This window comes from Galendromus occidentalis, unplaced genomic scaffold, assembly GCF_000255335.2.
Source record: "Galendromus occidentalis unplaced genomic scaffold, Mocc_1.1 scf7180000077431, whole genome shotgun sequence".
NCBI lineage: Eukaryota > Metazoa > Arthropoda > Arachnida > Mesostigmata > Phytoseiidae > Galendromus > Galendromus occidentalis.
Window position 1 is genome coordinate 103,821 of NW_003805419.1, and position 25,267 is coordinate 129,087.

Below are 25,267 nucleotides of genomic sequence, written 5' to 3' on the forward strand. Positions count from 1 at the left end.
TTCGGCTGAAACCCCTCTCCCTGACTGGAACTCGCTTTATTGCTGCTGCCGATTCGATCGTGCCTCGCCAGAATAGCACGGACGATCGGCGAGGAGGGCTGCGCGGTGCGTCTACTAGCGCTGACAGCTGCTGAGGAGCGACAGTTGTTAATTTGAGCACAGTTGTTCTTCAAGAGACAGTCGTCGAGCTTGATTTCGAGCTCGCCCTGTCGGTGCGACCACAAGCTCGAGAGCAAGACGATATCTGGATACAGCAATCTTTCCCAGTCCCACTAGGAGCTCGGATCGACCATACATGTGCGCATGTACTTGGAACGTGGAGTGTGTACTTCGACTTCGGACCGGCCCGGTTCGGTGAATGACTCCCAACTTCAGTTGACGCAGTTCATACGTCCACCGGTATGACCCCCACGGCTGAACTTGTGGTGCCGACCCATACCTCGACGGGTTCTTCGGCTATCAACCAAATTTTACGTTCGGGTGACACAAATCTGCTCTTGAAATTGCTATCTGACGGAGAAGTCGGCGAAATCAACGTCAACGTATTTGATCGCGAAGGAATGACTCCTCTGCACAAATCCGTGATGGATGGCAATTTCGAATTGGTTAAACTACTAGTGAAAGTGGGGGCCGATGTCCGGTTGGCTTCACGCGACGGTTGGAATGCTCTGCACATCGCCTCTTTCGGCGGCCATGTAAATATCGTCGACTACCTGATAAACTGCTCGGTACACCCTTGAGCATCGAGCAATGCGTATGACTTCACTCGGGGCAAGGATGCTGATGACTACCTCGTAGACGATGGGGAAGTCCACGGTGCCGGAATTTCGCCGGGTTAACGTGACCTTTCCGAGAAAGAATTCCATCGGATGCCTCGGGCTCTCACCTCGGCTGGGAGAGACCTAGCGCAGTTCCAGACCCCGGGTCCTCGTGCCTTTGGCGGTTCTGATTCGAGAACGAAACGATAGGAGGCCGGAGAAAAAGATGAATATTATGTTGCTAGCAGGGGAGACGATCTTCTTCTCCTGCGGCTGAATCGAGAGGCACCGACGCACAGTGGTCGGAAACCACGGAAAATCATAACTTCTGAACGGCTGGACCGATTTCGCTGAAATTTTTATGGTGGGTTATTGGGCCTAAAACGCAACTTTTGAGGATATAACTGGGTCTGGGTTCGACCCCGGTGACCCCGAGAATCGAATTTTTTCACTAAATCGGCGATTGCGGCTAAACGGCTGAACCGATTTTGGATTTCTTGGTGGCGTTGGAAAGCTGAGTGAATTTCGCATCTTTTTGTCTCTTGAGAGTTTGACCTATGACCTTTCGTAAGCGAGCTAGCGGCCGATTCTTAGAAGCGCCGATATCTCCACGAAAAATGCTTCGTTTTTTTCTCGCAAAAAAACGATTCGGTGTGGAATTGGATGATCTACCCGTTTCTGACGATATTACAATCATTTAGTAAAGAGGAAAAAATATTTTTTCAAAGTCAAAATCACGTTTTTTGCAGTTTTTCACGAAAATGCCCCACCCCTCTAGGTCCGTAGACCCACCAACATTTTTTATGACTGCCCCTTACGCCCCCGCATCCCATGAAGGTCATGTTGGGCACCCTTCCGGGATTATCTACCTTAAATCCGGAAAAACCTTCAAATGGCAGTTTTCATAGAGAAAAATTCTTAAATTAATTCAGGGCTAATATTCGCTGGATCGGCTTTATTCTTGTAGAAAACCGCGCAAATCAACTCAGAACTTCGAATTCGCCGCCAGCGACGCCATCTTTGGTGCCGCCGCGGCGGCTACATATACACCGCGCGGGACAATCGATTCGCCATACGTGTTAGTGCTTGAGCTGTTCAACGGCCGAAAGCTCTTGCGATGAAGTCGTACATGCTTGTGATACCCTACGGGGATCTTATGGACTTCTTCCTATCTAATCAATTCGACCTGGACCTCATCATGGAAGATATCCAGCATCGGTACCACATGATTCATCAAGACGATTTCAAGGAGCCTCCCGGGACTCATCGACGTCAACGTTCACGAGCAGAGACTTCTTCAAACAATCCTGGTACTTCTTCCCGAGCTTGATTCTGCAGCGACCGGTTGCTTTCCACCTCTTCGTGAAGTTCGGCAAGATGAACTTGCTCAAGTGTGCTCTGAACTCCTTGAAATCGTCTTGATGAATCATGTCATCATGTGGTACCGATGCTGGATATCTTCCATGATGAGGTCCAGGTCGAATTGATTAGATAGGAAGAAGTCCATAAGATCCCCGTAGGGTATCACAAGCATGTACGACTTCATCGCAAGAGTTTTCGGCCGTTGAACAGCACAAGCACTAACACGTATGGCGAATCGATTGTCCCGCGCGGTGTATATGTAGCCGCCGCGGCGGCACCAAAGATGGCGTCGCTGGCGGCGAATTCGAAGTTCTGAGTTGATTTGCGCGGTTTTCTACAAGAATAAAGCCGATCCAGCGAATTTTTAGCCCTGAAATTAATTTTAAGAATTTTTTCTCTATGAAAAATTGCCATTTAAAGGGTTTTTCCGGATTTAAAGGTAGATAATCCCGGAAGGGGTGCCCAACATGACCTTCATGGGATGCGGGGGCGTAAGGGGCATCATAAAAAAATGTTGGTGGGTCTACGGACCTAGAGGGGTGGGGCATTTTCGTGAAAAAACTGCAAAAAAACGTGATTTTTGACTTGAAAAAAAAATATTTTTTTTCGTCTTTACTAAATGATTGTAATATCGTCAGAAACGGGTAGATCATCCAATTCCACACCGAATCGTTTTTTTGCGAGAAAAAACGAAGCATTTTTCGTTGAGATATCGGCGCTTCTAAGAATCGGCCGCTAGCTCGCTTACGAAAGGTCATAGGTCAAACTCTCAAGAGACAAAAAGATGCGAAATTCACTCAGCTTTCCAACGCCACCAAGAAATCCGAAATCGGTTCTGCCGTTTAGCCGCAATCGCCGATTTAGTGAAAAAATTTCGATTCTCGGGGTCACCGGGGTCAAACCCAGACCCAGTTATATCCTCAAAAGTTGCGTTTTAGGCCCAATAACCCACCATAAAAATTTCAGCGAAATCGGTCCAGCCGTTCAGAAGTTATGATTTTCCGTGGTTTCCGACCACTGTGCGACGGTAGCACTGGACCACCAGCCGACCGACCAACAAGCAGAAGACCGACCAGTCCACGAGCCATCCATCGACTTCTGCTTGCTCGCAAGTTAGTCAGAAGTCTCGTCGTGTCATCGACAGGCAAAGTGATAAACCGAGCGAATGACGGAAGTGGTCATTGCTCGGCTTGCCCCACTCTAATTATTCGAGCGTACAGCGACGTGCTCTGTGATCGTGCCGCTCGTACAAGAGACTGGAAAATCGAAAGGGACACGCTCGGCACTCGAGTCTGCCCTGCCCAACGTAGTATGAAATTCCTAAAGCCCACAAAACCCAACCGAAGAATGATGATCGCCGCGTTGAGGCGATCGGCAGCTTTGTTGAAAGAGCGAGAATTTCCGAAGATCTTCATAGGAGATTCCGACGCTCGAAACTGTACATACGACAATCGGAACGAGAGATTGTGGACGGAAGGGCGCGAAGCTCTCCATGAACACACTGTATATATTCAGAGCATGGGAATCGTCTCTGATGCTCCCTAGGACGGAAGGAAAAATCTCAGAATCATCTTTCACTGTAGAGAATAAATCGTTGCCTTGTTACCGAAATGAATCACATGTATGATTGTGTCTCTTTTCCACGACTTCTCTCCTGAGCACGGAGAGAAACGTGGTTCCGCCGCGTTCAAGGGTTTCGCTCCAGCTGCTTGCGGAGCGGTCTGCGGTACCGCTGCGATTTCCCAAGAATATCCTCAGCAGCGCGCGGGTCTTCCGATCGGAACCGCTCCGCATTCCCTCAGACGCTAATGGGTAGTGATGAATTTCATCCGAAGGAACCATTTCGACAGACGTGATTTCTATCCGGGCTCGACCATGAAAATCAGTCAGCTTCGATTGTTTGTCTTTCTCTTCGAGCATTCGGTGGAGACGTTCAGCACACAGCCTCCGCTCAGCTATCCATCGCTGCCCCGGACTCCGGAACACAGAAGTTCATATTTCGCAACGCATTATGGCATCGGTCATCATGTCACGAGCTTACAGGCGTCATTATGCATCGGAAGTCATGCAATCACGAAGCGAAGTCCTCGCGACCAACTCATTGCGCCTAGTCAAGAGCCCGTACGCCGCATAGACCACGCCTTTGGAAGGGATGGGTTATAGATCGAATTCGATTGGTTTCGACGTTATTCTGGAGTTGAGAGGGATCGTAGCTCCTTCTTCAGCGTCCGCAGCAGTCTGATTGATTGAAGCTGGATTTCGCCTGGGTTCAGACAGAAGACGCCTTTGATCATTATCGATGAGATCGTAGAGCTGACTCAATTTTCGCTGTGCTCGAAGAATAGTCGAGAACGCTTCTCTGAAGGGTCGTCAGGTAGCCGGCGATGCTCCGAGATGTCGACTGATCAGGACTGATTCTTGAATGGTTTGAGTTTGTGGGTAAAGAGATGGTCAATCGAGTCGTCTGAGTCGATCTGAACTGGAATCAAGAGATCTGGAATAGGACTCCGAAGGTGTAGGGGGAAGCTCGCCCCCGACCCATCCCGGCCGTTCCGCGAAAAACGAACTTCCGCAAGCCTGGAGTCACTGGTATCCCGCCTAGTATAGCCGAAGCTGAGGCGATCCGCGAGTATGAATTCATCAAGAGAGGGAGAAGTTTTTCCTGAACGTGGAACAACGCGACTCGCTGCTGAAATGCTTCCGAACGACTCTCCTTGAAGCGTAGAAAGTTGTTCGTGAGTCTATTCCTGAGGATAAGGTCCGACCGACGATGATCTGATATTCAGACCGATGGCACGCGGAGTTCACCAAGGGTCGGGGTAGATCTGATTTTCAGTGGATCAATCAATGAATTGCGATTCCCTTCGAGCTCATGCAGTGAATGAATATCGAAAGAGAACCCGAATAATCGAGGCTTCTTTGTACCTGACGATATCGATGGTCAGCTACTTCTCGATTCTGAGCCAGAGGGAAAGAGCCGCCCTAGCGAGCATGGGCTAATCAGGTCATGATTCATGTTTCCTGGCACTTTCATCTTGCTCGCTCGATGTCGGAATACGCATGGATTCATTGGAAAGCAGTGATGGCTCGCCAAATGATGCGAGAGATCAATCCCTTTACCGGGAACACATAATCGGAAAACTAAACGGAAGCCCCCAGAGAACACTGATGGAAGAAGGTGGGAATCGAGCTTCAAGGAGGAATATATCGAGTCACCACTCTCTACCGCAAGCGACCAGGGTTAACTCATCTAAATGGCTTACTGACAGCGTATTTCTACCCTCTATAAACATGATTCCGGGGACCCACGAAGAACGTTCGAAGGCTCAACTCATGGCTCACGGCCAAGGCTCAACGACTGTTCGAGCACTGAATTGACAGTGCATCCTACTGTTTTCTCACCAGGCGGGGTCCGCATGTCGCTTGGATAACTGAATTGACGAATGGCATTTTGGTATCAAGCTAGCTCTCGCACCGTCCAACCTGCAGCCTGACTCAGCTCTAGCCTTTAATGCAATTCCGGCTGTTGGCCGATGTTCCGGAAAATACCATCGCCCTGCAACACCGAGCACTCAAGCCGAGGGCGCGTCTCACTTCTCCATTTCATCAACTCAGATGTACATACTGTGTGACTCCCATCCGAGCGCTGCCTCGAGCTTCTAGTGGTCCTGGGATTTATTTCCCTGTGATAGCTTTTAGGTCGAGGTTTTTCAACACAATGATTGGTCCCTCTGAGTTGTTGAATGTTTGAGCGGAGTCTAGCCACAGCGAAGTTCTCCAAACGTGCCATGCCCCCCAAAAATCTCCATCCGTATTCTAAATTCTGAAGCGTAGGAGCGAGTCGCCTTGGTCTTCCCTTGTCCTCCATTACCCCGATATCGGTCTGCCCCCCCCCCTTAAACGAAATTCTGGGTACGCCCCCGAGTGCGACCAATCGCCAGGGACATGGGGAACTTCAAAACGCAGAGGAACTCGGGGGCAACAGTCAAGGGGCCGGGGTCCGGGCTGAAACTCTCATCAGCCGGACTTGGATCCACAGTGAAGCGCTTGTTCGCCATAGATATCGATGAACGCCGTTCTCACGCTGCAGGAGGGCGACTGATTATCATCCGCCTGAAGAAGCATTCAACGGAGCCGCCATAAATGTTTCGCAGGAACAGGCGGCGCCTTTCGATGAAAGTCGCTCGACTCAAGCGAATCGCAAACAAACGAATTCTGTAACATCGCGTGCCCGATATCACGGTTAGGGGGCAGCATCCTCTCGAGGACAGTGACTTTGATGTATCGAATTGAAGAGCAGAATTTTTCCGTCGATAGATTTAGTACGAGCTGTGCTTGCGACGAAAACAGGAGAGACTTCCATCTCAAGGAATCGGACCGCTCCCTTCCTTTCCACCAAAACTTGTGCAACTTCGTCTTCACAAAATTGCGCCCCGAATCCTCGATCTCCTCCTTCCCAATCGATAGATCAATCAAGTACTTGTACTCCAAATACATTTTGCATGACTGGGTCGAGTCAGTCTTTTTTTCTGCGATGTGGAAACAATGTTATTTATTCGGGCTTAGCGCATATAATTGGTGTAGACTGACAGCATCAGACTAGCCGACTCCCGGCAGACCGTCCCTATACGGTAACGAGCCGATGACGGCTGCGGAATTGCCTCTCTGCACTTCGATCGCCAAGCGTTGGAAGAGATATTCGGTTGCCCTAGAGTCGCCCGTCGCCCCATATATTCGTTTGCCCTAGTCAGTCTCTTGTCGGAGCGATTAGTCAGAGTCGATCATTCTCAATGTCTGTCCTCAATTTTCGTAGTCAGTCCCGGCAATGAAGGTGGTGGAGGAAGTATCCGTTGCCGTCTCGAGTCTCACTGTGTCACCTTCCCACCACAGCAAACGAATCGATGAGAACAAACCTTGATGGGGTTTTAACCTTAAATCCACCTGTTTCTCGTTCCCACAACCATAGCCCGAGAGTTTAGTCATCCCCAGAATTTTTAGATGGGCTCTAACCCAGCTCCATACTGAACATTCAGCTTCGCATAGTGTGACGCAGGTTCGCTCTCTCTGGCCGTGATTTTCATGGAGCTCAACGGTTTCGTTCGCGGTTGCTGAGCTTGAGGAGTCCGGGGACGACTTCCATCATCCGCCAGTTGTTCTCAAGTGCGGTAAGCTACCAATCACTAGCAGCTTAGAAACAGCTCAGGAGCGATGACGTGCTTCTAAAGCAAACGGCTCCGATTTCTCTTCGGATCCGCGCGAAATATTTCTGAGAAGACTGGATTCTCTCACGTTTGTCAATGGTTGGAAACGTCCTTTTGTCCGGACGAATTTTCTGATAATGCCCCTCGTACCCTCGGACAAAGCTCTTGTCGACGACAGACGACTCGAACAACAAATATGCGAAACATTATGAGAAAATTCTCACGATTCCCTTTCCTTCGGCTGAAACCCCTCTCCCTGACTGGAACTCGCTTTATTGCTGTTGCCGGTTTGATCGCGCCTCGCCAGAACAGCACTGACGATCGGCGAGGAGGGCTGCGCGGTGCGTCTACTAGCGCTGACAGCTGCCGAGGAGCGACAGTTGTTAATTCGAGCACAGTTGTTCTTCAAGAGACAGTCGTCGAGCTTGATTTCGAGCTCGCCCTGTCGGTGCGACCACAAGCTCGAGAGCAAGACGATATCTGGATACAGCAATCTTTCCCAGTCCCACTAGGAGCTCGGATCGACCGTACACGTGCGCATGTACTTGGAACGTGGGGTGTGTACTTCGACTTCGGACCGGCCCGGTTCGGTGAATGACTCCCAACTTCAGTTGACGCAGTTCATACGTCCACCGGTATGACCCCCAGGCTGAACTCGTGGTGCCGACCCATGCCTCGATGGATTCTCGGCCATCAACCAAATTTTACGTTCGGGTGACACAAATCTGCTCTTGAAATTGCTATCCGACGGAGAAGTCGGCGAAATCAACGTCAACGTATTCGATCGCGAAGGAATGACTCCTCTGCACAAATCCGTGATGGATGGCAATTTCGAATTGGTTAAACTACTAGTGAAAGTGGGGGCCGATGTCCGGTTGGCTTCACGCGACGGTTGGAATGCTCTGCACATCGCCTCTTTCGGCGGCCATGTAAATATCGTCGACTACCTGATAAACTGCTCGGTACACCCTTGAGCATCGACCAGTGCAATGCGGATGACTTCACTCGGAAAGAGGATGCCGATGATTTCCCGAATCACGACGGTAGCGGATACCGCGGCACCGGGACTTCCACGTCAGAATTATTTGTGGTAGAATTATTCGTCTTCGAGAAAGAATTTCATCGGATGCCTCGGGCTCTCACCACGGCTGAGAGAGACCTAGCGCAGGTCCCAGATCCTCGTGTCAATGACGGTCTCTATGTTGGGAACGAAGCGATAGGAGGCCGAATAAAACGAAGAATATTATGTTGCTAGAAGAGGAGACGATCTTCTTCTCCTGCGGCTGAATCGAGAGGCACCGACGGTAGCACTAGACCACCAGCCGACCGACCAACAAGCAGCAGACCGACCAGTCAACGAGCCATCCATCGACTTCTGCTTGCTCGCAAGTTAGTCAGAAGTCTCGTCGTGTCATCGACAGGCAAAGTGATAAACCGAGCGAATGACGGAAGTGGTCATTGCTCGGCTTGCCCCACTCTATTTATTCGAGCGTACAGCGTCGTGCTCTGTGATCGTGCAGCTCGTACAAGAGACTGGAAAATCGAAAGGGACCCCCTCGGCACTCGAGTATGCCCTGCTCAACGTTGTATAAAATCCCCAAAGCCCGCAAAACCTAACCGAAGAATGATCGCCGAGCAATGTCCTGAGACGGGACACGTTGAGACGGTCGGCAGCTTTGTTGAAATAGCGAGAATTCCGAAGATCTTCATGGGAGATTCCGACGCTCGATACTGTATATACGACAATCGGAACGAGAGATTGTGGGCGGAAGGGCGCGAAGCTCTCCAGAACACACTGTATATAATCAGAGCATGGGAATGGTCTCCGATGCTCTCTAGGACGGACAAGAAGATCTTAGAATCATTTTAAGTGTAGGGAATAAATTGTTGCCTTGTTACCGAAATGAATCACATGTTTGAGTGTTTTGTTCATCTGTGACTATTCCTCGGCGTTTGTCATTGGGAGAATTACGTCGCATCCACTGTTTCCACTCCGGCTCCCTGAGGAGTGGTCTGCGGTACCGCTGAGAGATGAAGAAGTGTTGTTTTTTCTCACGGTTACGTGGACGAGGAGCAGAGTGTATCTTCGGAATAGAAGCGTCGCCTTCAGCGGATGGTCACCTCACGAAGTGCCGTGATCAATTGCCATCGACAAACGACCAAGTCATTGATGACAGGAACAAGTCGACGACGGTCGCTTGCTTTCTGGATTATTTTCTTCTTGTTTGATTGAGTCCTTTCTTCTGGGACGTTCACGAGAGGCTTCTTCCCACTGCTAGAGAACAGATTCGTTCTGAACGCGTGAGAATCAGTTCATTTTCTCCCGTCGATCGATATCTGCGATCTTAATCATCGATGATCGTCCAATCGAAGGACTACTGAACATTTATTCAGTCTTCGGACTTGATTCCTTCTCCCCGGTTGAAAATTCAGCAGATCCGCTGGATGTCCCTAATGCGCACTGCCAGGTTCCCATGGGCTCCGTGATCAGAGGTTGAGAGGCTCTCGGGTTCAGGAGGTTCAACTTCCCTGGTTGGACCACGGAAGAGACAGCAGCCAGTAAGCCAGCTGAGTTGCTGCATCCTACACTTGTTGCATCCGCTAATCTGGTTTGGTCGAAAAGACAGGAAACAAGAAGACAGGAAGTAGAAGTGTAGTTCTGTGGAGGTTCATCATCAAGCATCGTCTGTTTGGCCGCCACCGTAGACGCACAGGTGGTAGCGTCGCCGACGGTCTCGTAACGCTCCAAATCTGAGGATCGGTCTCCGCGGTCTGCTTCTTTAATGTCTCATCGCGATATCAATTATTGATCTGAAATGAATTCCTTCTCTATCGATAATTTTCCAAACCTCTATGGATGGCTCGTAGAATCGGGAAAGCGAGCTCAGTGGAGCGCTCAAGACGGTTTCATACCTCCCGGATTCCACGATACAGTGACTCGATCACTTCAGACAGACGACGATCTATCGCTTGAGCTGAGAAGATTCGAGCGGGAACAAACTCCTCAGAAACGAGTCGAATCGGGAGTGAGATATGAGATTTTCGACAGACGTGCGTGACGCCCAAGGTCGGACACCGTGGCTGCCTCAATGCGTTCACATTCTGGGAAACGAACGACCGACCGACTTGTACGTCTGGCCTTCCTCATCTAAACGTCGACGGATCGAGCCTCCGCCGACTTGGGATCATACAGCTATGTCAGCAGCACCTGTAACAAGTTGCTTTTCTAGCAACGAACAGCCCAAGTCTCGAACGAGCAGATACTCCGATCTTTCTATTTGAGTAATATCGGTGTCGGTGGGCGAGGAATTTCAGCTCCTCGAACTCGGACAGAGGGTCGGATGCCGCGACAGGCTGAGCGAGCGAGCAGAAGAAGAAGTAAGCGTCGAAGAAGGACGTGCGGACCGACAGGGCAGGCATGTTCGGCTCTCTCAGGAATGCGGGCTTCGGCGCTAGATCGCCTAGCTGCTCGCCTGCTACTTTCACAAGACGGCGACCGACCGACCAAGGGACGGACGGATCGACAGAGCGCCCGATTCCGCGACGGCCGAAGAAGCCGACGGCGCCCCTAAAGTCGAATGCATGCATGCCTATTTCTTCTCGTCTTCTCATTCTTCTTCCACTACTACTCGATTGTAGCTGGCGGGGTTTTTTGTTGTCACCCAAAAGTCTCAAACGCTCGCTGTCGTCGTCTCCTCGCTGATCGAGACCGCCGAATATAATATTGTGTGAGAACGCTTCAAAAACCGAACGAGATTCACGGACGTGGTTCGAGCCACACCGGCGTCTAGGCTCTTCTGGCGGCAATCGACGGCCCAAGTTTCTGAACGAGATTCCTCATTGGGATGCCCGTCGGCATTCTTGGCTGCTCGTCGTCGTTCCGACGCAGTATCACGAACATATGTTTTTCTATCCATCGGTGGAGCCCCCTCGCTCGGAAGCAATGCATGGAGTATGGATAGACCCCATACCGATCATCTTCACGCTGACTAGTGATTTCCACTGATTTCTACGCTGCATCGGCGCGTTCGATCGCTTCACACGGTATGGGAACCAGAAGCAGAACAAGCAGTCTCTTTAAATTGTCTCTCACAAAATACGGTGAGACATTGGACAGATCCAGCTGTCTGACGGCGGCATCTGACACTTCTGGCTCATACCTACGTTCTAGCTGTGGTGGCTGTACGTCGTCGCAGGCGAGAACGACATAAAGAACGACCCCAGCATTGGCAGCCACAACAATCCCGACCGTAGGCCACAACCGCGCAGCGTCAACGGTGTACAACGGTCTCCTGTTCTTTTGGCGGGAAGGACTTCAACCTCAGTTCCTAACGATTGGACTCACTCGGACTACCGATTCTGGGAACTCGCCTCGGCGTCGTCGACGTTGTTGTTATTATTATGAAGAACGATGTCGAAGCGAAGTGGTCTCCCATTGATCTGACGAGCGAGCGAGCAAGCAAGCCAGCCAGAAATAGTGCCGCTGAGAACGTCGGATCACGTGGGAACCACCGTTGGCATAGACCAAATCCGGTGATTTGTGCTTACCAGCATATAGATTCTCACCATCCCCTCTTGAAGGTGAACACTGATGAAAAACACCGAAGAAAAACCCGGCCTGCGACGATATCATTTGTTTGCGATAAACGACGGCCCCAAACTATCAGATGTGCTCTCTTCGAAGAGCTTGTCAAGCATTCCCTCTAACGGCGTGCGAAGCATCCATTAGCTATTGCTACTCGCCCCGGTCACAGCACAGCTTACCCGCTCGTGTCTTTCCTCGATATGAGGAAAATCGAGCGCTTCAGAGATATTGCTCCGCAGTTCCTGAACTTATGATTCAGTCTTAGGTGTTCTCAGACAAGCGCCGCTGGAATGCGATAAGAGACGGAAAAACACTCAGAACAATTAAATCAGAGTTTACCCGCCAGAATTACACAACGGCCATTCGAAGTATGCGCGAGTTCTGTGAGGAGTGCCCGCTCGTCTCGCGTTTCCGACCTGGAATGAGACATCAGACGAACACTGTCGATGCTTGCCTATATTCTCTTTTAGGCCGTCGCGAACGGAGTTTTGCTTATTCTTTTTGTTTAGAATTCAGGTCGGTTCGATTGTTCGGTGGGATCGTTGTTCGGCTCGTTCAGTCGCTTCGTCGGTCGGCCCGTCGCTGCATCGCTCGCTTCACGAGCCCTCTTCGAGTCAGGTTTTCGTCGCGTCGTGTGAATCCATCTAGTTCTCAGGGAATGCAGCAACGGTCTCTTCTCTCAACAAAAGGTTTCACACACAAAACATCGAAGAGGAAAAGGAGGCTCTCTCAGAGTATTGACTTGGAAACAAATAGAAGTCATGGAGTCCGGTCTGGTGACTTTGTAGTGATCTTCCATTTCTTCGTTAATTCCAGAATATTCCAGACTCCCAATGTGCATGGTCAAACTATTTGTCACCGAGGCGCCGCGACAGAGATAGATTGTTCCCAATCAGCCTTGATCATCACGCGGCTGATGCTCCGAGTGAGGACTCGACAAAGGAAACTCGTACCGTCGGCGTCGGAGGAGGAAACGCTAGGCGCCGGACCTTAACGATTGAGATTCCGATCCGCAAAAGGCGAAAGCTAGAACAGCCTAGTTTGGGATGGAGTCATCGCAACCGTCGTGAGTTTCGGACTTGCGAACTTCTAGGCTGATCTCCTCTGCGGGCGAATGCGTGCTTGATGACAAGCTCGTCCCAGACACTATTCACTCCGACATTCACTCCGACACTATGGTGGCATTTCGCAAGGGAGGTTACCGTGCTCTGGTGCTGCCGGAACCAGCTGATTTGGAGACAGCTGATCTACGAGACGTTGCAGCGGCTCCGTTGGTTTGGCGAGCGCGGACTATTGATTCGAATGGAGAATGAAACTTTGACGTCATGGGGGAGCACGAGAATTCGGATTGTGCTGTCGCTGTTACTGAGTCGAGAAGACCGGCTCGCGTCCGTGTCTGAACGGTCTGCATTTCTGAAGAGGGCGTCAAACTCGAACGGGAAAAGACAAACGCCACCGGTGAATCTCCCATGGTGAAGCTAGTCACGCACCGCTGCGCGATCGCTCTGTTAGGAACGCATACAATCGGAAGACGGGGATCGTGATAGAGTTTCACAACGAACTTTCCTACAGGAATGTGCGACGATTCATTGGCGGGAGAGGAGAGGGCGGCAGGCGGGGGGGTCGTCGCGAGAAGTCATGGTACATGGTCTGTCTAGGCGGTTTTCGCCGCCGCCGCTGCGACACATTCGTTGATGTCGATGGTGGGCTCGTGGGACGATCATTCTCGAGCGAGAGTGTCACAACCACCAGTGAGCGAGCAGCCAACCGACCGAAGGTAACGGTCGCCTGGCTGTGAGAGCGAGGTCCGCTTCGAGCATCCCAGTGGGAACATTAAATACCCGTCTCTTGTTCCGCCGTTTAAATTCCTCCCCGGCATCTCAATCAATGAACCCCCGTATCCGAAGTGTAAGCCCAACTAGGGACCACAACTTCAGATGCCTAGCAGATCGTTCTCTGTCTTCGGAACACGTCGGGTTGTGCCAAAAAATATACCAATTTTCGATGACATTCCCTTTCTCCCCAAATATTCTCATTACCCTCACAGCGAGAATTCTCATCCGATTCTTATGAGACTCCCGCCTTCGAGATTTCAACGAACGAAGCATTTTCGGGAGCCTGGTAGGAGACGGGGCGGAGCATATTTTTTCCATCGGACAACCCGGAAACCATGTCTCGGGAAGATTTCACGCAGAGCACTATGAACAGATTTGAGAGGAGGGGGTACCTATTAGTGAGCGTCGCAGGAGCACCCTCCATTGAAGTCTACAACATAGATAACTGCGGCTTTGGTTCGGATCGACTCGAATTTGGGCCGTAAATCTTTATCTACACCGCCGACGACTGATCGCGATTTCTGCAAGTTCCAGAAATCGCTTGATGCCGTGCTCGTGATTGCAGGGCTGATGAGGCCGTGTCGACTCATCCGATGATATTTGATAGATGTACCTGTAATCCTCGACCGCTCGGAGCTTGCCTCCTGACAAGGACTCGAAGAGATATGCGTGTTTTGTAAGCAGGATAACCATATTTTTCACAATGCAACGCCCATGCTCAATGAATGAGTGCTCCCCGTGTAGCATTTCTCGGAGTGATGGTGGATAGAGTCAGTGAAGTAGTTCCGGAACCGAGAAAAAACTCCACGGGAAATTCCTCTCATGAGTGAGAGCTATACATATAGGATCTACGTTCGCCCGCGGTACTCCCACTCGCACCATGCGGATCCCTTCGTCTGAGCTGTCGGTAGCATTTCCGGAGAGTCTGTACAGAAAATATCCCTCGCAACATTGGAGATATCTCTCTAGGGAGCCGAGGATCCACAGATCACAGGGAACTATCTTCATTGGGAATTTCCACGGAAAGCACGGCGACCACTCTCATATCACGAATCAGCTCACGAATCCATTTGGGTATACCGAATGCTTTCGGAATCGGATTGGGGGTTCGGATGGTGGCTTCGTGAAGTCCTGAGGTTCGACATCGGTGAGAATGGCATTCCGTTCCCACCTGTTTTTGGCTTGTATCCGAAAATCATTTAATACTCGGGGAACAACTCTGCACCGTCATCCGGTGTAGTCACTGAGAACTGGTGAGCTACCCAGAGAGAGATAGGAAGAAACAAAGAGAGAGAGGTAGGGAGCGAGCAGTCACTCGACTGTTCTCAACGGAAGTTCATAAGCAAGTGCATTCCGAATCATCCTCGTCCTTTACATACAACACGATCGGATGCACCGGTTCTGAGCGTTTTTATGTCTTGAAACATTCGTTTGCTGTTACGTCTCACAACAATGGGATGTTTCACCACCGTATGAGGAGTCAAACTCGAGACAATAGAAACAAATGCGCTGAGAGGTTTCGCGCTGCACCGTCATGCGTCAAAACCGAGGACCCGGAGCCGAACGAACCGCTATGTAGAACATTTGGAATTTGGCAGAGGCTCGTCTCTAGGCGCGAAAGGTTATGCCCAATGGTCCGCCGAGTGATGCAAGTTCTGGAGACGTCTGTGCTGCAATGTTCTGAAGCCCGGGCTCATGTCGTCGTTCCAATCCTGATTTTCGACGTTGGAGTGGATTGTATTTTGCGTTCTCCAGGTCAGCTTCCGCTCTCAGCCTCGGCAGACAGCTTTCGAGCCGTAGTCTGTCGTTGATGTCAGTGGCGGCCGATTCTCAGGCTTTGGTTGCAGAGCGGGTGGATCGCTTGGAGGAAATTTCTCACGCTTCCAAGAGAGTGACTCGTCTGACAAGCTGCGAGATATGATCAAATGTTTAAACTGCTACCTTGACGATAACTTCGTTCTCGTGTTGTTCTATCGTGTTTGTTCAGATCGAGGGCTCCCTTCTCACAATCTTGATTGTTCAAAGAAGATACCTGCTCCTCTGCATTGGGGCTTACTCCGAATGGCCAACATTTACCGATGAAGTCGGAAAGCATCCGAAGAAAAGAAAACCTAAGCTTGGAATGATCTCCATATTTTCGAGATGGTCCCTTTATGGAGGGAAGAATGTTCCAGCCGCGGTGAGAGTTGGCGCGATTCCGCTCGTTTCGAACGATTTTTCCGTCATTCGGGATCACGTCGGGAATAATCGTCGCACGCATACCTTGCGCCCAATCTCATCGCGTTGACATCCTGCTGTCCCCGTCTCAAAGTCGGGAATTTCGTTTAGGAGGCCTGGGCGCGCAGGGGTATTCACTTTGATCAGGGCTACCAGAGTTGGTTTCCTCTGAGAACATGCAGAAAAGCGTCGACGACGAGGAAGTAGAAGACGACAGGTCAGAAGAGAGGATGGAGAAAGCGAGAAGCAGAGGATTCTTCTCTTCATTTCTCTTCCTGGTTCTCACACTAGACAGCAGTCTCTTGTTGGTTGGAGACAGGTTGCGCTGAGAGTGCTGCAGGGGCCACAGGCAGCAGCCGCCGCCGCGGCTGCTGTAGAACCAGTGCGGACGAGAACGTTGAGTCATTGCTCTTTGTGAGGAAGTGAAACCTATGAGAAACTTTGGTTTTTTCTCTCCGTCAACCTGGCTCGAACGTGGGTGACCCCCACGCAGACTTCCGCAACGACAGTTGATCATCCCCGGCTGTGAGTGTGTGGAGACACCGGTCAGAGCCCTCGTCGACATCCTAACCCTCTTCCTGGTCGCCGAGCTGCGATGGTTCCAATGGATTTCGATCTCAGCTAACGGTCAGCCGTATTCCTCCACTTGCGGAATGTGAGACCATCGGCAAGAGGGTTTCTGATACATCCCGAAGCCGGCGGCATCGGTCTCGGAGCGCCTCCGAGATCCTGTAGATTCCGAACAGTTTCGGACGCAAGGTGAAGAATTATCAGATGCCGTTTTCGCCCCATTAGCCGTTGACTGTCCCGGTCATCGAGGGTATACTCTACGGTGAGGAGCCGATCGGAGCCATGGATTAATGTCGTACCACCATGCGATAATTACGTAGATGAAGAAGTTGCGATAGCGGAACGAAACATCGTATATAAATCAGATGCAAAGGGGCAATTCAGTCCCCGGCATCTCGAATTCCGATCCGAAACTATCGTTGAGATGACGATGTAGCCGATAATTGTTTATACAAACACCAGCCAGAGGAGCATGATGAGCTGGCGTGACTCCGACGGCGCGGCGCTCCCTTGCCTGCAGTACTCACGTTCGGTCTCTTGTCCTTCATGATCCAGCGAAACTCTGCCGCTTCCGAATAACGACCGTTCTCGCTTTGATTTGTGGCCACCAATTACGGCACGGGAGTCCCAGTGTAGACGTCATGTCACTCGATCGGGTTCCGCGGAAACCTACGACAAATATGAAAACCTGATGATCGTCTGTTAGAAAATCGTCCTCTGCGCAGCAGCCCCGACTCGCGATCAGCGCTCCTGACTGATGGCGAGCCGGTTGCTCAGCTTTCGCTCAGCTTCCAGAATCCCACACTCGAGCTCGCGTTCCATCGCAGCAGAGCTGCGAAACGTTTGTGCTAATTATAAACCTCCCGAGAGTCTTGGATTTCCTTTCACACGCTTACATAACTCTCTCGTAACGAGAATAACTGGAGCACGTCTGGTGACACACCAATACACGAAAGTGGGTCAGGTTTACGGAGCTTGCTCGTAGTACTAGTGAAGATGGAGAGAAACGAGGTTAGCTATCGCTTGAGAATAAGTCGAAGAGCAGCAGCCTTTGCCGACTCCAACCGCAGCAGGCAGACTGGCTGGTTAGTGGGCCCCAAAACTCTCAATGAGAGAGTCTCATGAATGAGCGTAGTGCACGACGACGCTCCGAGACCCTACAATGAACATCCTCCAGGAGGCCTTGTGCAGTGGTGAATTGTTGTGAACAAAAAAAGCTGCTACCGAATCAACCTGATCGGACAATGACCATGAGAAGAATCTCTCCCCAATATTTCCCCACGAAATGTTTCTGACGAAAGAAGCTCCACAGGTTGATGCCTTGATTTGAGGAATTTATTGGCCCTTGTTTCGACGCTTGTAGGTTGGATCCCGACGACTCCCAAGCCTTGTGCGATTCCCTCTGATGGAGTGGTGATCAAGGTTTTATATCCCACGTTCCCGCCTCGGAGCGGCTTGGCTTCCCGCTGCATCGAATCGAGTCGTGGCAGCACGCTACTTGATGAGCGTCGGTTTCGGTGAGGTGCAGGAGCAGAAGTGAAAAGAAGATACCCACTTGGTCCCCCAGGGAACCCTTCGTTGACTCTCCGTCCTCCCCATCAGGTTTTCTGGAATGTGAGACTTCCTCATTCCCTGATTCATGGTAACAATATCCCGAGCGGATAATGGATTCGGGCTCCTGAGCTTGCGAGGCGATAGATATTCTAGGTTCGGCAGAATCCTCTCGAACTTTGCCCTGAACGGGGACTCCTTCGAGTCCTGGCTCAATGAGACACTAGTCTAAGGAAGCTCCGAAATGTGCATCAATAACCATTATCGAAAAGTTGGATGCGACAGCCTGACCCGGGACTCGGGACCCAGGATTATTCGAGGAGAGCGCAGGTATCTCGGAAATGCGGAATCTCCCGTGGGATGTCGGTGCGACACCATTGCGAGTATAACTTCGCGCATGCAAGGGAGATTTTGAATTTGTATTCGGTAGCTGATTTGATTTCTCGTGCAGCCGGGCAATCGCTGCTCTTACGCTGACTTCATATCGAGCGACACAGGGTGCTTTTTTCTGTAATTCCGGTTGTTCACCGGTTCCGGCGCGAAGGCCACGGCAAGACTTCCACAGTTGATCCGCTGCCGCGGTCTATCCACAACGAGACTATCACCAGAGTCCTCCGGCCGCTGCTCTGAGTGAGTGGCAAGCGCCACCATGTTGTTGCATGTGCGCTTCGTGTTAGCATTAGTTTTCCTTTACGGTTCGATCCCACTGACGCGGTGCATCAGTGAAAATCCAGTGGTGCAGACTCCATTGGGAGCGCTCAAGGGTCGAACCGAAGTCTTCAAGTACTCCGGCCAGAGTCTGGACGTGTTCAACGGTGTCCCGTATGCCGAATCGCCGACCTCGACTGGACGCTTCCGGAAGTCCTCACCTGTGAAACGCTTCACTGCCGATGGGAGCGTTTATGACGCCACCCACTATCGACCGGGTTGTATACAGCCGCAAGGGTTGTTCGGCATCAATGAGAGCACGGTATTCGATGAAAACTGTCTGTTTTTGAACATATGGAGAAGGAGCGGCACGGACGACTCTCACCGGAAACCTGTGGTCCTAATAATTCACGGAGGAGGATACACAGCCGGAGACGGGCACGAATACGACTTCCGTGGGACTCAACTGGCCGCGTTCGGGGACGTCGTCGCCGTGAACATGAACTACAGGCTCGGTTTGTTCGGCTTCCTTGACCTTGACTTGCCGGAAGCCCCCGGAAACATGGGTCACACAGACCAAACTCTGGCGATGGAATGGGTGCAGAAATACATCGCTCTGTTCGGTGGGGATCCTCAGCGAGTGACGCTATTCGGGGTGAGCGCCGGCGGCTTCTCGATATCGGCACACCTGATAAGCAAACAATCGGAGGGTCTATTTCACGCCGCCATCATCGACGGTGGGGTGATAACCAAAGCCAAGACCGACAGTCGCGCGGAGCATTTGACGAGCGTCCGCAAAGTCGCCAGGGGTTTGAACTGTTCAGATGAGACGACCGAGGATCTTTTGAAGTGCTTCACCGAGGCCGATGCTCAAAAACTTTTGGAACAACAACAGGCCAATTCCTTACTGAAGATTTTCACGCCGCCGACTCATGGAAACGGCTTCCTAGCGAATATCCCGGAGAAGATCGTCAACCACCAACCAGGTTCATTCACGCGAGTGCCGATACTCGTCGGAGATTGCAGTGACGAGGGAAGCATAGTGTTCTACCCTGAAATCGAGAATGTGAATTTGACGAGCGTTTCCGAAACTCTAAATTACCTGCAGACTGAGCTCGGAGATCATCCGCTTTCACGAAATTTCAAGAGAGAAGATATCGTCGAGGGATATAATATTTCGGAGGGTGGCACTTCGGAGTACTACCGGAACGTCAGTCTGGACTTCGTCGGCGATGGGTTTTTTGTCTGCCCCGTGAGGAACTTCGTGCATCACTATTCTTCAGTCGCCTCGACACGTTTCTATTACTGGGAGCATCTCACGAAACAGAAAGTCTCCCTGGATCCTCTGACTTGGGGCGCTTTCCACGGAACCCCATTCTTCCATATGATCGGTTCGCAGTTCACGTATTTCGAAAACGACACCATATCTTCAGAAGACGCTGACTATGTGAAGAAATCCATCAGGATGGTTGTGGACTTTGCCTCGGATCCTGCGGCGAAGCTCCGGTTCGGCGACATCGAATGGCCCCCGTACACGAAGGACCAGCGCAATGTTTTCGTTTTTGGCAGAGAGAGAGACTACCTGAGTCTTGGTCATCCGAAAGACTCGAAATGTGGTACGGTATGGAGAGCCTATGAGGATATTTGATTTAAGTTCCACACTGGAATATTGAAGTCGAAGTCAGAAATCCGAATCGAATAAATGAGAGGCGGAGTTCCTATCCTCAAGCGTTGAGCTTTCAGTGCCCTGCGAGGGTGTGCTAGAACTTGAGGGAACGGCAGGAATTCAGGAGGAGAGCGTCTTCTTTTCATTTCTAGTTCCCAATTTATGCGGGTTGATTTCTAGAGATGAATGCTTCTCTACCACGACAGTATGCCTAAATATGTTCAAGTTTCGCGTCATCAATGCGATATCTCCTCGTACGCCTAGTGCTCAGTTTTCAACGTTTTCTTGATTCTTCGGCTCCAGAGATCACAGGGAGAACGAGCTGGCGTTACATCGAAGTACGATGTGAAAGAATGAATGGGAGTAAGTTCTTAGCGGAGCCGCGAGATTACACCGTCGAGGGCGGATTCTAATCTTCATCCGCCGGAGCCTGTACTGTTTCAGGTCGAAGCTGGACCGATTTTTCTCGGATCCAGTATCGGCTCCGAACTTCCTCATGATATCGGGATCGATCTTCAGAGGAAAGAATCTGCGGGGGAAAATCAGAAAACAAGAGCTTTTTCCTACAAATCTTCACATCCTCGACACCGCTATGTGAGTCCCTTGATGAGTCGTAAATTCGAAGCGAGGGATATGTAGCTCGCTTCGTGCGTCGAAACTCGCGTTGACAAGGCCGAATCGAGACTCTGGCGGATAAAATCCCTTCACGGTTCCAATATCCTGCGAATCGTGTGGAAAATAGAGCTAATTCGAAATCCTTGGGATGGATCCAAGGATTGAATGGGCTTTGGTGGATCGGGAAGACTCTTCGGGAATGGGACTCACATTCCCGGATCGCTTGACGATCAGTTTTCCTTTGAGTTCCTCGGAAGTTACGATCTTCCGAATGGTCCAGTTGTAGAGAGGACTGATGAGCCTTGGATCTATCTGTTCGGAGGAGCATGAAAAGTCAAGAGACGAAGAGCAATCGAACATATCTACAACGTGAATCATTGGCGTCTAGGATCGATTGCGATAGCAAACTCGTCACCTTCTTCAAATTCGTTCCTCCTGTGCAGAGGGAGACAGAAAACCCCACAATGAGGACGATGAATGTGGCAATCATCGAATACCAAACATAGGAGATCCTGTATGCCCAGAACACGCCGCTTGGGTCGATGAGTGAGCTGTGGAAAGGTCTCCCATCAGAATCGATGCGGAGAAGAATGTCGCGGGAAAAAATTCGGCCCAATACGTTTCCTCGGACGAGCTTACTTGGTAGGAAGCGTAGCGTTCATCCATGCGGGGCATCCGTTCACCGAGACAGGAGCAGTTGTCACCGAGGGCCTATGTATAAAGTTTCCCGCCCCAATCCAGAGCGTCAAAACGAGTGATGACAGCAGTCCGGAGATGGCACCCTACAGTTACGGGCAGCGAATATGTTCTAGTTTCCATTCAGGGCTGAGGAAGTATTGTCTCGATACAAAATGAAAGTATCGTCCATTGTTTGTTCATAAGGAGAGACTGCCATCGAAATAAGCGGCGACTGACATGCTTGTTGGCTTGAGGGATGAATATCCCCAGAGTGAAGACGCCCAACAGTGGACCTCCAAGAATTCCGAAAATCGCTAGCGTAGCTTGCAATACATTGCCCAACTGCTGCGCTACTAGGACCAAAATCACGGCCAGCATACCGAAGAAAATAGCTGCGGAGGGGAGAAAATATTCGTCTTATTATATCTCCGGATCGATATCAATTCGGCTCAAAGAAGTAGATCAGACGATTTTCGGATACCTAAGCCCTTCGTGATCCAAGTTGCCGTTTCATCGCTCAGCTCGCGCTTAGAATATCCTCTTATTACGTCTTCCAAGGTCACCGTCGCTAACGAATTCACTCCGGAGCTGACTGTCGATGATGCTCCGCTGAAGATCCCGGAGACGAAGAGGCCAGGGAATCCAGTAACAGTCCTGGAAAATATGATCTCGTGAAGTTATTGGAGGTTTCCCATTCGTCTCAGGCGTGGATTTTTTATTTCATGGAAGCCTTTACTCCTGGGGTCGACTGCGTACCCGAGAGTATCCATGACGAATAGAGGCAAAAGCTGATCCGTATCAACGATGCGCTTCGATAAGAGAGGGTCACAAGAGTGGTGTTTCGCAAACATGACGAGACCGGCGAGCGAGCAGATGAAAAGCAGAAACACGAGGCCTAAAATCAATCTCCGTTCGCACCGGGAGTATCGTGTATACTTGTGCCCCCTAGGATGCTGCAGCACATCTCGTTCGGAGCAGAGAGAGGAACGTCACCTGGAAGGTTGATCCAAATCGCGGCTCGAGCTTTTTTCTCCGATGGCAATGTCAAGTACCGCTGAATCATAGCTTGAGACGTTCCGTAGACGGCCAGCCACGTGAAGTTGCAGCCGATGAGCAAGCCCCAGACGGTATGACGATCTGTTGGGTCCGTGTTAAAGCTGGAAGCAGAGGCTCATGTCGATTTTCACGATCGTTCTTCAGAGGAATTCCGAGGAGCTGAAGTTTCCCTCGACCCCAAGGCGCGATCATTTACCGCGGATTCTGAGAAGATTTCGCGGCCTAATACCAAGGCGAAGCCGAGAAACCCCCTCCAAGAACTCCCCTTCGGCGGGGGACGGGGAGAGGGCAGGGGAATCGCCCCTCCAGAGGCAATTCAGCCGCTCGCTCGACGTATCGGATAGTTCGTCACGCGAGGTTGACGCTGGAATTCTCACGTGCAGTAGCGTGTGAGGCGATAAGGGTGTCGGTCCGCCCCGGGGCGGAACTCTCCGAAAACAGGCTTCTCGAGTTTGACATTCAACAAAAGTATGAGTTGGCGAGTTTTTCGCCTCCTGGTCGGGTACTTGAAGATGGTTGCCAGAAGGGCACGCTCGGGGGCGGCCCCCCATTAAACGCGTTCGGAAAACGAGAGCTTTCGATCACCGTTTTGGACGCCGACCGCCGCCCCCACCGTGTCTCTTTACACTGGCCAAAGCATCTCTCGGAAACGTGATACTCGAGCTGATCGTTGTCGATATTCAAACCCGATATTTTGTTGTTTTGAACCGACTCGCTTATTGTGAACCCATGATTACACCCTTCGCTATCACATGGCAGCTGCCATTGTGCTACTCTGATGCCCTCTTTTACGTCGCTCTCCCTATTAGGGACCTCCGGATGATGAATACAATTTGCTCTCCTCTATTCTCGATCAAGCTCAGTCCATGGCATGCCCCCGGGAGGCATCGTCGAAGGAACGAACTCCTCTGGATCTGGATAAGTTCAAAATCGGGAGGAAGGAGTGCCGGTTCCTCCGTGTTTGAAATCAGTTTTGTTAGCCTGATCATCATAGAGCTGATCAGAATTAGCCTGATCAGTTCGATAAAGGTGGGTGAATGTATTCGGTGCGATTGAGACTCTTCTCGTGGCCTTTTAGTTTGTGAGAGATACATGGCTTACTTAAAAAATGTGACCCGATCATGAGCTGCGGCGATCTTCAGCACTCGATCCATACCGCCCAGATCTGAGGAGCCCTTGAGTACCACGGCGATGATGGCAGCGTACATCATGCCGATTTGGAAGACATCGGTCCAGATAACAGCTTTGATCCCTCCCTGACGCCGAAGTGCAATACTCGCCATTAGATGCGGCATCTTATCTTGAAGCAGCAACAGCGTCTCAGGGTTCGTTCTCGAGGGCGGAAATCGCTTACCACAGCCGTGTAAAACGTGCAAACGATCCCGGTCGATAGAACCGAGAACCAAACTCCTATACCAGTTACTTGCGAGAGAGCCAGAGATGGAGCGTACAGCACAATCGCCATGTAGACAATCTGAAAGTTCCCCGCGAGTCATCACGGAAGCTGCAGCAACCTTCGATTCAAATGCTGAATATCGACTCGGCCATACAGGTCAGCTCACCATCTGGATCATGAAAATCAGGGTGGCAAGGGTTCGACATGTTTTGTTGAAGCGTCGCTCCAGGTACTGGAATAGACCGTGCAACAGTGCTGAGTTTCTCGAAGGGACGGTGTACATTATAGTCATCGATTAGAAATGATGCTCATCCGGCTACGGACTCGGGAGCACGGTGGGAGTCACCTCATAAGCACTGGTCACTTCTAGACGGTAGAAAACCGGCATGTAGAGATAAGCCGCAGTAGGGATGACAATGAAGTAGCTCAGCATGATGAGCATATATTGTGTTCCGAATCGATACATTTCCGTAGCAATACCCAGGATCGTGATGGCTGACATGAAAGAAGCCAGAATAGACAGCGACACGGGGAATACGCTCAAAGAACTGAAAGCGAAAAAAAAACATGACCGTGATCGCTAAGAAGATTACGCATACGAGAGCTCCTCGATTCGTCCATGGCTGAATGGATAGCGGCATGGAGGTCTATTAGTATACGAAGACTCGTAAACGAGAGTTGTAAAGTATCGCACGGACCGGTTCCCTAAGAGCAATTCACTCGTGGTGCTCTGTTTCTCTCCTGAACAAGCGTAGTATAATCCGATGGCAGCAGAAACTGAGAGCATTCCTGCGAATACCACGTAATCCCAGCCTCCGAAGCGGGACACCAAATCCTCTGTTGATACATAATCCAACGCGGCTTCTGTCGTTGCTTCCATGGTGGACAACTCCGGAGAACAGTACTGTTGCGGACTTTGATCGACACTGCGGGTATCACCTCGACTTGACCGTATTTCCCGGATCACCGAAGCTACATCGATCGTCGACGGTATCGCTCCTCTTTGCTTGGATAGCTGAGGGAATACCTAAGTACCAATGTTCCCAGAGCCGACTCTTCCGAAGGAGCTTATGAGAGACTGAGTTGCCCGGAGAGGGACATTTAGCTCCTTGCCCCTGCGAATAGCCTT

General features: G+C 50.8%; 3 protein-coding genes across 3 annotated transcripts; 2 read left to right on the plus strand and 1 right to left on the minus strand.

Annotated features, from left to right (window-relative positions):
* Window positions 1–401: 401 nt before the first annotated feature.
* LOC100899222 (notch-regulated ankyrin repeat-containing protein B-like) lies at window positions 402–740 on the plus strand. Its single transcript, XM_003742785.1, has one exon. The coding sequence runs from the start codon at window positions 402–404 to the stop codon at window positions 738–740; it is 339 nt and encodes a 112-aa protein (XP_003742833.1).
* Window positions 741–18,728: 17,988 nt separating this feature from the next.
* Window positions 18,729–20,375, plus strand: LOC100899364 (cholinesterase 1). Its single transcript, XM_003742786.1, has one exon. The coding sequence runs from the start codon at window positions 18,729–18,731 to the stop codon at window positions 20,373–20,375; it is 1,647 nt and encodes a 548-aa protein (XP_003742834.1).
* Window positions 20,376–20,983: 608 nt separating this feature from the next.
* Window positions 20,984–25,183, minus strand: LOC100899505 (sodium-coupled monocarboxylate transporter 1). The gene is made up of 13 exons (XM_029111302.1): window positions 24,837–25,183; window positions 24,485–24,686; window positions 24,305–24,370; window positions 24,097–24,216; window positions 23,844–23,998; window positions 22,680–22,843; window positions 22,443–22,581; window positions 22,168–22,340; window positions 21,924–22,078; window positions 21,648–21,790; window positions 21,424–21,571; window positions 21,219–21,320; window positions 20,984–21,079 (listed from the first exon to the last, which is right to left on the minus strand). Exons 1-13 carry the CDS (start codon window positions 25,016–25,018, stop codon window positions 20,984–20,986), a joined length of 1,845 nt encoding a protein of 614 aa, XP_028967135.1. The 5' UTR covers window positions 25,019–25,183.
* Between the last annotated feature and the right edge of the window lie 84 nt (window positions 25,184–25,267).

Bases quoted from the DNA above. Each gene is read 5' to 3' on its own strand.
- LOC100899222 (XM_003742785.1), top strand. From the start codon at position 402: ATGACCCCCACGGCTGAACTTGTGGTGCCGACCCATACCTCGACGGGT.
- LOC100899364 (XM_003742786.1), top strand. From the start codon at position 18,729: ATGTTGTTGCATGTGCGCTTCGTGTTAGCATTAGTTTTCCTTTACGGT.
- LOC100899505 (XM_029111302.1), bottom strand. From the start codon at position 25,018: ATGGAAGCAACGACAGAAGCCGCGTTGGATTATGTATCAACAGAGGAT. The intron at 22,844-23,843 runs GTAAGCCATGTA...CTCTGCTTCCAG, and splicing joins GATCGGGTCACATTTTTTAA to CTTTAACACGGACCCAACAG. The intron at 21,791-21,923 runs GTCAGTCGCCGC...CCGTAACTGTAG, and splicing joins TCCCTCAAGCCAACAAGCAT to GGTGCCATCTCCGGACTGCT.